The sequence below is a fragment of the Nerophis lumbriciformis genome, linkage group LG31, assembly GCF_033978685.3.
Source record: "Nerophis lumbriciformis linkage group LG31, RoL_Nlum_v2.1, whole genome shotgun sequence".
NCBI lineage: Eukaryota > Metazoa > Chordata > Actinopteri > Syngnathiformes > Syngnathidae > Nerophis > Nerophis lumbriciformis.
This window is the reverse complement of record NC_084578.2, coordinates 795,001-807,500: the sequence shown is the minus strand read 5'-3', so window position 1 is coordinate 807,500 and position 12,500 is coordinate 795,001. Positions and strand designations below refer to the sequence as shown.

The following is a 12,500-nucleotide window of genomic DNA, read 5'->3' as shown; positions in this document are numbered from 1 at the left end:
ATTTACAAACCGCCGGGTACAAGGCGTAGGAAAAACGTAGTGGCTTATAGTGCGGGATTTATGAGCGTTGCAACATTGGTGAAAGTACGGCTGCTCTGACGTCCTTCCTTTGTTGCCACGCCCACTTTCCTTTGTTGCCACGCCCACATCTCAGTCCATGGTGGCCTTCCTGAAGGACCCCTCAGGACCCCCACTGTGGGAGGAAAACCCCCAGGCTAAAGACATCCTTCATGTAGCAACAGAAAAGGTAAGTCTTGGAGGACATATCATGACCTTCAACCAGGTCAATGACACACACACACACACTGTGAAGAATGTGATGCTCCTTCATGTCCTCGTGCACGTTGTCATTTGAAGGACTTCCGTAAGCTGCTGAAGAAGGAGGACAGGCCCATCCTCATGATGTTCTACGCTCCATGTGAGTGCTACCTTTGTGCTAAAGCAGCATTCTAATATTAGCATGATAGCTTTTTTCTGCAGGGACACACCTCAGCGTCAAATGTTTTGTTACTTGACGAATGATATCATCACATGCTAACATTAGTAAGATAGCTTTTTTGAGCTATATTTTTGGTACTTGATGCATGTTACAGTTAGCATTTTAGCATGCTAAATTGTTTAGTTACTTAAGCAGGTATACCATACTTGCCAACCTTGAGACCTCCGATTTCGGGAGGTGGGGGGAGGGGTGAGGGGTGGGCGTGGTTGGGGGCGTAGCTAAAAGGGGAGGAGTATATTTACAGCTAGAATTCACCAAGTCAAGTATTTCATAGATTATATATATATATATATATATATATATATATATATATATATATATATATATATATATATATATATATATGTATTTTATTATATATATATATATTTATTTTATTATATATATATATATATATATAAAAAATAAATACTTGAATTTCAGTGTTCATTTATTTACACATATACACATAACACTCATCTACTCATTGTTGAGTTAAGGGTTGAATTGTCCATCCTTGTTCTATTCTCTGTCACTATTTTTCTAAGCATGCTGAACACCCTCTCTGATGATGCATTCTGTGTGGCACGCACAAAAGTGCTTTCATCAAATGCACTAGATGGCAGTATTGTCCTGTTTAAGAGTGTCACAACATTGCTGTTTATGGCAGACGAACTGCTTTACGGTAGACAAAAACGTGACTGCTGTTGTTGTGTGTTGTTGCCGCGCTGGGAGGACGTTAATGAAACTGCCTAACAATAAACCCACATAAGAAACCAAGAACTCGCCCTCCATCATTCTACAGTTATAACGTCCTTGGACAGGCACGCTGTTTATATTGTGGGTTAGCGGACTCAGGTCCTCATGGACCTGAGTCCGCCTGAATTTCGGGAGATTTTCGGGAGAAAATTTGTCCCGGGAGGTTTTCGGGAGAGGCGCTGAATTTTGGGAGTCTCCCAGAAAATCCGGGAGGGTTGGCAAGTATGAGGTATACACCTCAGCGTCAAATATGTTTTTACTTGACCAATGACACTTGTTACCATGCTAATGTAAGTAGGCTAGCTTTTTTTACCTAATTTTATAGGTATAGACCAGAGTCATATTTGGTACTTGATGCATGCTAATGTTAGCTGGCTAACATTTTAAACCCATTTTTCAGGTACACACCTTGAAGTAATATATTTTGGTACTTGATGCATGCTAACATCAGCTTGCTAGATTGTTAAGTTACTTTAGCAAGTATACACCTCAGCATCAAATATTTTAGTACTTGACAAATGATACCAGTTAGCATGCTAACATAAGTAGGCTAGCTTTTTTAGACAATTTTATGGGTATACACCAGAGTCATATTTTGGTACCTGATGCATGCTAACATTACCATGCTAGCATTTTTTCAGGTACACACCTTGGAGTAATGTATTTTTGTACTTGACGCATGTTACAGTTAGCATTTTAGCATGCTAGCTTTTTTAGCTCATTTAGCAGGTATACACCCCAGTGTCAAATACCGTATTTTTCGGAGTATAAGTCGCTCCGGAGTATAAGTCGCACCGGCCGAAAATGCATAATAAAGAAGTATAAGTCGCATTTTTTGGGGAAATGTATTTGATAAAAGCCAACAGCAAGAATAGACATTTGAAAGGCAATTTAAAATAAATGAAGAATAGTGAACAACAGGCTGAATAAGTGTACGTTATATGAGGCATAAATAACCAACTGGTATGTTAACGTAACATATTATGGTAAGAGTCATTCAAATAACTATAACATATAGAACATGCTATACGTTTACCAAACAATCTGTCACTAAATCCCATGAAATCTTATACGTCTAGTCTCTTACGTGAATGACATCAATAATATTATAATGTGGTCATCATTTCACACATAAGTCACTCCTGAGTATAAGTCGCACCCCCGGCCAAACTATGAAAAAAACGGCCACTTATAGTCGGAAAAATAGGGTACATGTCTAAAGTAGAAATACATCTGCAATATTCAAATGTTGCAACTAACAGGAAGTGCAGACAATTGTCTCAAAGAGTTGAACCCTTTGTCAAATGTGTTGTAGTACACTTTTCCACCACTCGTGGCAGTAATGACAACACCAAACAGAAGAAGTGTGCGGCTCAAGTCAGAGAAGTTTCTGAAGCGCAAAAAATATGACTTAAGTGTCGAAGCTATATCTTTATTTGCACTTTAATTGGATTGACATTTTAGTGAAAGGGTAATTGCACTTTTATTTGGAGTTGTCTATCATTCACAATCCTTATGTAAGACAAGAACACCTTTTTCTCTCTTTGTGCATTCTAAGTCGTAAAATATAGCAAGTAGGAGGTGGCTAACAATGCAGTACACTACCCAGCCCATAAAGTCCTCTAGAAGTGTCTAAAAGGTGCCAACAACACTCCATTTACATGTGATGACCTGAATAGTAACAAGTATTAGCCGTATTGTTGTTATAAGCGCTAACGTAGAGGAACTACTTTTGATCACAGAGAGCTAACTTGAGCTGCTGCATGGCCTCTGAGTTGGTGAAAGTAAATTCTCGATGATCAATCATGCCTTCCCTCTGGATAGTAGAAGGTTGTGGACATAAATCGCTCCTGAGTAAGGCTGCAGCTAACGACTATTTTTCTATCGATTAATCTATAGATTATTTTTTTCGATTAATCTATAGATTATTTTTTTCGATTAATCTGTAGATTATTTTTCCTTTTACCGATTACTTTTTTATTTTAAATTAAGATGAAAAAATAAATGTAGGCCAGTTTTTTCAAAAGGCATGGCTTTTATTTACAAAAAAAAAAAGTATGGCCACTCAGTCAACATTGACAACAACATGACAAAATATTCTGTAACAATGTAAACATTTAAAACTTTTAACATTTAACAAAATTAAAAGTAGCTTATTTGCTTTTTAATGTGCAAATATAAAATAAACATACAGTGCAAATCTTAATATTCTGCAATAGTATAAGTATTTCAAGAGTAAAAGTATTGCTTATTTTGCTTTAAAATCTGCAAAAATAAAGATAAACATCCAATACAAAAAAGTGCGTATTTCCTCGAATTGGCGCCGGGTATATAGTATTCGCATGCCTCGAATTACTGCCGGGTCAAACTCGTTTCGCAAAATAATTAGTGCATGCTTAGCATTACCGCCGGCTCAGGATTAACGCCGGGTCAAACTCGTTTCGCAAAATATTAATTTTATTAGCGCATGTCTGGAATTTTCGCTGGGTCAAATTCGTTTCGCAAAATAATTAGCATATCCCTAGAACTTCCGCCGGGTCAAACTCGTCACGTCATGAGTGACACTTCACCTGTCATCATTTTCAAAATCATTTGAAATCGCATAAAGGAAAGAAGATTCAGAGCTATTTAGTAGGATTTAAGGTCCAAGCTATTGAATATGCTAAAAAGAACAGTAAGCAGCTATGTTTTATTAATATACCGTAGCTGCGTGTGTCAAATATGAGTCATTAAATGACTCCCGCCTCCTGGTGGTAGAGGGCGCTAGTGATCCTTCTTGCGACTACCGGTGCTGCAGAAGAAGACAACAAGCCACATGAGTGAGCAGTGATCGTTTGCTTGCACTTTTAACATGGAGGATTACATATCTCAAATAAAACACTTTTCTAAACTGGACTTTCAATGGAAGCAGGAGGTAATACTTAAAGGAAGATCTCCATCCAGACAGAGAGACTTTTAAAACTGAAGAAATAAACAAGTTACCGATGCTTTTCATCAGAAGCAGCTGCGCATGGACTCATAAGTAAAGGTAAGACCATAATAACGTTTTTTTTTATTAAATGTGCTTTACATGATGGTATCCTTACATCACTCAAATTTATAAGCGCAGGCCTAAATTTACCCCACGCCTTTTGGTAAGCCAGGAGTGAGAAGAGGTTTTAAATTAATTAGCGCCCCAGCGGCTATTCAAGGAAATACGGTATGCGACCGTCGACGCACAAAAACGGCGTCGACATATTTACGTAGTCGACGCGTCGTTTCAGCCTTACTCCTGAGTATAAGTCGCACCCCCGGGCCAAACTATGAAAACAACAGCCACTTGTAGTCCGAAAAATACGGTATTTTGTCACTTGACGAATGATACCAGTTAGCATGGTAACATAAGTAGGCTAGATTTTTTTTAGCCAATTTTATAGGTATACACCAGAGTCATATTTTGGTACTTGATGCATGCTAGCATTTTTAACACATTTTCAGGTACACACCTCAGAGTAATATATTTTGGTACTTGACACATGTTACAGTTAGTATTTTAGCATGCCAACATTAGCATGCTAGCTTCTTCTTTTTTTATAGCTAATTTAGGAGGTATACACCATAGTGTCAAATATTTTGTTACTTAATGATACCTGTTAGCATGCTAACTTAAGTAGGCTAGCGTTTTGAGCTAAATGTATAGGTATACACCAGAGTCCTATTGTGGTACTTGATGCATGCTAACATTACCATGCTGGCATTTTTAACACATTTTTCAAGTTCACATCGCAGAGTAATATATTTTTGTCCTTGACGCGTGCTACAGTTATAGCATGCTAGCTTTTTTTTTTTAGCTAATTAAGCAGGTGAGTTTGAAATATGTCTTTACTTGATGAATGATGTTTGCTCTTTGACAGGGTGTGGCGTGTGTAAGAGGATGCAGCCTGTCTTCCAGCAAGCAGCCACGGAGACAAAAGGACGATACGTAAGTGCCACCCTGCTAACACTGTCATGCTAATGTTGCACACACACACAGTTTCATGCTGGTTTTCCTGGCCTGAATTGTACATTAGAAGCAGGCAAGCACGCTACTGCAAAGCACAACTGACACGCTAACATGTCCTAGCGTATTGCCATACTTGCCAACCCTCCTGGATTTTCCGGGAGACTCCCGAAATTCAGCGCCTCTCCCGAAAACCTCCCGGGACAAATTTTCTCCCGAAAATCTCCCGAAATTCAGGCGGAGCTGGAGGCCACGCCCCCTCCAGCTCCATGCGGACCTGAGTGACGTGTTGACAGCCTGTTCTCACGTCCGCTTTCCCACAATATAAACAGCTAATGATGGAGGGCGAGTTCTTGGTTTCTTATGTGTGTTTATTGTTAGGCAGTTTCATTAACATCCTCCAAGCGCAGTAACAACACACAACAGCAGTCAAGTTTTTGTCCCCCGTAAAGCAGTTGGTCTGCCGTAAACAGCAATGTTGTGACACTTTTAAACAGGACAATACTGCCATCTACTGTACATGTATATATGACAATAACATCTACTGTACATGCATATGTGACCCACCCATAATGTGTCACATTTTTGTGTTGATTTATTTATTTTATTTTGTGGTTTGAATTCGTTTTTGGAGCTGTCATTACACATTTATCAGTATTCACATTGGTCAGTAGGGCGTTTCTTCCCAATTGAATGCTATCACCTGCAGATCGGAAGTGTCTTGTCATTCTGATGAGCGCGACCAGTCTGTGAACAATTGAAACGTCCTGTGTGTTTTTTCCTCCTGTATAACAGGTTAGTTTTGGTGAATCAACTCACTGAATAATATCCATGTGATCTTTATAAGTTGAAGTACACATTCTGATGGTGGAGCCTAACTCTAAAGTGTTTGTGAGTTGTAGTTTGTATTTGTGAATGAATCCAGTGCACAGCTGCAGTAATCAATACAAAAAGGCGACGTGAGTGCGCAATGTTTATATAGGAACTTCTGCTCCTAATTCAGACTCCCAAATTAGAGCTCCCGTTTTCTTATTGATTTTATAATGTATATTTGTATAATGTGTGTGTTCTGAAATAGTGACAGAGAATAGAACAAGGATGGACACTTCAACCCTTAACTCAACAATGAGTAGAGGAGTGTTATATGTGTGTGTATATGTGTAAATAAATGAACACTGAAATTCAAGTATTTCATTTATTTATTTTTATATATATATATATATATATATATATATGTAATAAAATATATATATATATATATATATATATATATATATATATATATATATGTAATAATATATATATATATATATATATATATATATATATATATATATATGTAATAATATATATATATATATATATATATATATAGCTAGAATTCACTGAAAGTCAAGTATTTCTTATATATATATATCTTAACCACGCCCCCAACCACGCCCCCACCCCCCACACCCCCACCTCCCGAAATCGGAGGTCTCAAGGTTGGCAAGTATGGTATTGCTCAAGTCTGTCATCGCCATCACTCGTCAAAACAAAAATGGTGGCCCACATAAACTATTAACACGACTTTCAGCTACAGCACCGTTGCAAAAGCCACAACACAATAATATAAAGCCACCACACAACATTAAGCAACAAAGGACATGACGGGAGTGACAGCAGAGCAAGTTACCACTTCCTGAGACGTAAGGTTGGTGTTATTGGAAATGTAAATACAGTTATTTATATTAGTGTTATTGAATATGTAAATAGTTATTTATATTAGTGTTATTGAATATGTAAATAGTCATTTATATTAGTGATATTGAATATGTAAATAGTTATTTATATTAGTGTTATTGAAAATATAAATAGTTATTTTAGCAGGCTAGATAGTGATGTTTGTGTGTTGCCTCCCAGGTCCTGGCCGCCATGAACGTGCACCCGGCAGAGTTTGATGGCCTGAAGCAGGAGTTTGATGTGAAAGGTTACCCCACCTTCTGCTACTTCCAGTGAGTCCTGGTAATCATGCCACACCACAGGTGTTGCTGAGACTGTCCCACTCCCTGGAGTGGACTTTAGTTCTGGGTTCTTGAGGTGCTACTCGCCTGCAGTGTATTACTCTTCTCCAACATGACTCGTCTTCTGCTTCCACACAGGATGCCATACTGTACATCACAATTAAAAGTGGCCACATTTATACATTTGTTTTTAGCTAAAAGCCATCAAATGTGAATCAATATATGCTTCTTTAGATTTATTCAATCACATTCATGATTAAAAATTTATTATTACCTGTTAATACAAATAAATAATAATTTTTTCATGTTGCAGCTTGAAAGTGGAATAAATTCATTTTTGTTATTAAAATTCTACATAATGACAATGTGACCAAAAACTTTTTTAGAGCTTATTTATTGTATTTATTAAACATTAAAAAAACAGCTATGACACAAAACTTTTGATAATATAAATATATTTATTTATCATTTATTGTATATTTTAATTCAAATGAACTGTTTACTTTTTAAATATGTATATACATTGCATCTGGAAATTATTTATAACGCTTCACTTTTTACACATTTTGTTACGTTGCATCTTTATTCCAAAATGGAATTTAAACAAAATAGTCCTCAAAATTCTACACACAATACCCCTTCATGACAAGGTGACAAAAATATTTTTAGAGCTTTTTGGAAATGTTTTAAACATTTAAAAAAACAGCTTCGACACAAAACTTTTGATAATATAAATATATTTATTTAATTATAATTTATTATATATTTTAATTCAATTTTTTTTTTACTTTTTTAATATTTATATACAGCGCATCTGGAAACTATTAATAACGCTTCACTTTTTCCACATTCAGTTATGTTACAGCTTTATTCCAAAATGGAATAAATAATTTTTGTCCTCAAAATTCTACACACAATACCCCATAATGACAATGACACAAAAATATTGTTAGCGCTTTTTGGAAATGTATCAAAAATGAAAAAACAGCTATTACACAAGCTTTTGATGATGTTATTATTTTTATTTGAATCAATTAGACATTCTATCCATTTTCTACCGCTTGTCCCTTTTGGGGTCACGGGGGGTGCTGGAGTCTATCTCAGCTGCATTTGAGCGGAAGGTGATTCACCTGTCTGTGTACTCATTTGTGTGTCTGTATCTCAATCTGTGTGTGTGTGTGTCATCTGATTCACCTGTCATCAGATTACAGACAAGTGGTGGTCACCTTGACTCAGTTTGGTACTTCATCATCATGGCAGTCTCTTTAATGAGAGGACCACTGATGGAGTGTGTGTGTGTGTGTGTGTGTGTGTGTGTGTGTGTGTGTGTGTGTGTGCGCGCGCACATTAGCATTAGCACGTATCCCAGCTAACGGTTGCATTAGAAGATAAAGCATGTGCTGATCAGTGGGTGCTAAAGTGCTAGCATCAGTCAGACTCGAGTCATGAATTTGATGACTTTAGACTGGACTTGACAAAATGTAAAAAGACTTGCAACTCGACTTAGACTTTAACATCAATGACTTGTGACTTCACTTGGACTTGAGCCTTTTGAATTGACATGACTTGACATGACTTGCTACTTTCCCCAAAACCCAAAGATGAAAAAGTTATTCGGGAGCGCTCCGTATTTTTCATTGTGTACTTGTCTATCAGCGTTGCGTGTGTCAGCTGGTGTGCTCTCAGTACAACAGCCAATCAAATTACATCTACTTTGTTTTCATCACACAGCATTCATCCAATCAAATTGCAGGACAACCAACGAAGAAGACATGTCCAAACCACACGCTAGTGAACAAAAAATGATACCTAAAATAATTTTGTTTGGGTATAAAAATTACGAGGTGGTCAACACAAAACGGTTTGCAGTATGCAACACATGCGGTTCCAAAATGACTGATGGAGAGGCAACAACTTCCAACTTCGTCCGGCATTTGAAGTTGCACAAAGAAGGGTAAGTTTTGAATGTAAGATAACGTTTATTGGCTAAGTAACGTGACTTTTATTTGCTGTGTAGTTAAATCAGTGAGGCTGTAAACTCACTGCTAACGTTATAACGTTATTGCAAACACGGGAATCTGTTGCAGTTCACTACCTTATTCATACTTTTTGTTCAGTGATTTTTTTAAGCAGGGTTACGTTAGTCAATATATCACACGTAACGTTAGACGGCGGTCAGCAGCACCGCGTATTTTAGCCACCTAAAAAAAGACAAAAATAGTCAAATAAAGGTCAGTTAAAATGTATACTATATTATGAATATGTGTACCGTTTTAGCTAGCTTTCTGACATACTGTTGGTTGTTTACCTCAGTGGTCCCCAACCACCGGGCCACGGCCCGGTACTGGTCCGTGGATCGATTGGTATCGGGCCGCACAAGAAATAATTTTTTTTTTTTTTTTTTTTTAATTAAATCAACATAAAAACACAAGATACACTTACAAGTAGTGCACCAACCCAAAACAACTCTCTCCCCCCTTTTGTTCTGGGCATTGAACATGAAGACTCTTCCTTCACTGTTCCGAGTGGCCATGAGAGTCTTGGCAGTGCCTGCCTCCAGTGCTCCAGTGGAGCGAGTTTTCAGCCATGGTGGCATCATACTACGCCCCCATCGTGCACAAATGACTGACAGACTCTTGGCTAATTTGGTCTTTTGCAAATGCAATGCAGCATAGAGCCCTGACATATAAAAAGTACAACTTTTTTGTTATGTTCACGTATATGTCATGTTTTTTCAATGTTAACACTTTTGTACAAATAAGTACATTTGCACTTTATTTTTCAATGTGTTTGTTCTGTAAAGGAATGAGTTAATGTTTAAAATGACTGGTTAATAGTGCTATTATAAAGTGCAATGTCAGCACAATTTTCTTTCCTGCAATTTAAAATGCACTTGTTTTAATAAATAAATACAGCGTTTGAAAAGCATACACAATCTGTGTTAATATATTAGTCTGTGGTTAAAAGGACTCGAAACTCAAAATGCAGGACTTAGGACTTGACTTGAGACTTTCCAGTCTTGACTTTGGACTTGACTTGGGGCTTGCCTGTCTTGACTCGGGACTTGACTCGGACTTGAGGGCAAAGACTTGAGACTTACTTGTGACTTGCAAAACAATGACTTGGTCCCACCTCTGGCATCGGCTATCTGATGCTGCAAGGTTTGATGCCCGCTCACTTGCTTTCTAGCAGGATTAACGCCGCAGAAAGATGGCCAATTAGCTGATTGGACATTTCCCTGCCAAGTACAGTACAATGTTGTACACACACATCATCTTCTTAAACACTCAGGCCACAGATCAAAGAATGGTGGTAGTTTTCACCTTCAGAACTCCTACAATATACTAGCTTGGGAATCGTGATCCCATCCGACTCCTGGGGTGACGATGCCACTCTGGATCCAACATTATTCTCCATTCAAACCCATTCTCGCAATGATTATAATCAAAGTTTGTTCAAACAGGTTAGAAAGCCTCTTTCTGCTTGTGTGGAATTGGGATAAAAACTATTTATATATATTTTTAAATAAAATATTAATATAATTTTTTTTTTTTTAATACAATTTTATTTTATTTTATTAAAATGTATTGTATATGTTTTGGTATATTTTTTCGAATTTAATTACAAATATTTTTATAATTTAAAGCTATTTTTGAAAATGGATTTCGAATCGGGATCATTTTGAATCGTGATTCGGATGTGAATCGATTTTTTGTTTGTTTGTGCATAGATCTTTTTCAAAGAACTAAAACGGTAAAAATGTAGTGTGAATGCTGAAGAGCTGAAGTTGAACTGAAATGCTAACAGTTAGCACGCTGGCCAGATAAAGTAACAAAACATTTGAGCATTCTAACAGTACTATGCTAGCATGCTAACAATAGCATGCTTCCAGTTAGCATTCGTGAAATACCAAAATATATGACACAGAAGTGTATACTTGCCAAATTAGCATGCTAGTGGTATTTCACCTGTGTTCTTTTATTGCACGTTTGCTTTTTTTGGATGAGTATTTTTAGAATCGGATAAGTGGAAGAAAATGGATGGATGGATAAATATTCTTAGAATGTGCCACGGTCATTAACAAATGAGCAACATAGCTGTTAGGTTGGCAAAACTGACGTCTTCTTATTCTCTGGCAGACTAGGTGTGTGTGGGTTACAATGCCATCTACTCTACAGAGTTGTAACAACCAGTGACAGTCCCATCATAATGTGTTCATGTAATGGTGTATGGTAAATAAATGTTTGTGTTCACCTTGTCTTGCAGCAAGGGCAAGTTCCTCTTCCACTACGAGAACTACGGTGCCAGTGCCAAGGACATCGCTGACTGGATGAAGAAGTGAGTTAGTTGCACTCCACAAACACTTCAGTCCAGTGTGACTCTTCATGGAGTGAGTTAGTTGCACTTCACAAACACTTGAGTCCAGAGTGACTCTTCATGGAGTGAGTTAGTTGCACTCCACACAACAAACACTTGAGTCCAGTGTGACTCTTCATGTATTAAAAAGCAGAATGAGTCATGTTAGTTCCTGCAGATGGAGGAAACACAAGAATGATGCACTCAATGAAAGTGGAGCAGTGTTTTTTACTATAGAACTTAATAAAAAAAAAATTTTTTATACAAAATACTGGTATTTTATGTATACATACACATAATATATATATATATATATATATATATACTTCATACATTGATGTATGAAGTATGAATGAAGTGTGTTGAAAGACTTGAAAGATGTATAAAATGTGCACTATAATTGTGGAATACACAAACATGATCACTTTCATTTCTACTTCCTTTCATTTGAATTTGAAATAAATTCTACTTATTCCATTTAATTTTGAAATAAATTCTACTTTATTCAATTTAATTTTCAAACTAATTTTACTTCATTCAATTTGAAATTGAAATACATTCTACTTAGTTCAATTTACTTTGGAAATGAATACTAACTTTATTTAATTTAATTTGGAAAATAATTCTACTTCAATTTGAATTTGAATCAAATTGTACTTTATTCAATATAATTTTGAAATAAATTCTACTTTAATCGTTTTAATTTTGAAATAAATTCTACTTCATCAAATTTGAATTTGAATAAATTCTACTTTACTCAATTTAATTTTGAAATAAATTACTTCCTTCTATTTGAGTTTTAAATAAATTAAACTTTATTCAATGTAATTTTTTTTAAATTCTGTTTCTCTAATTCAAATTTTAAATACATTCTTCATTCTTAAATTCAAATTTTAAATACATTAAATTTGATTTTGAAATAAAT

At 36.3% G+C, this 12,500-nt stretch overlaps 1 protein-coding gene across 2 annotated transcripts in view; it reads left to right on the top strand.

Annotated features, from left to right (window-relative positions):
* Nucleotides 1-12,500, top strand: part of pdia5 (protein disulfide isomerase family A, member 5) — a 75,088-nt gene that overhangs the window by 41,042 nt on the left and 21,546 nt on the right. For both annotated transcript variants that reach the window (XM_061926408.1, XM_061926407.1), the window contains exons 6-10: nt 155-247; nt 358-418; nt 5,131-5,198; nt 7,119-7,210; nt 11,486-11,557. In XM_061926408.1, the coding sequence (XP_061782392.1) occupies nt 155-247; nt 358-418; nt 5,131-5,198; nt 7,119-7,210; nt 11,486-11,557 (386 nt within the window). The remainder of the gene's footprint in view (nt 1-154; nt 248-357; nt 419-5,130; nt 5,199-7,118; nt 7,211-11,485; nt 11,558-12,500) is intronic.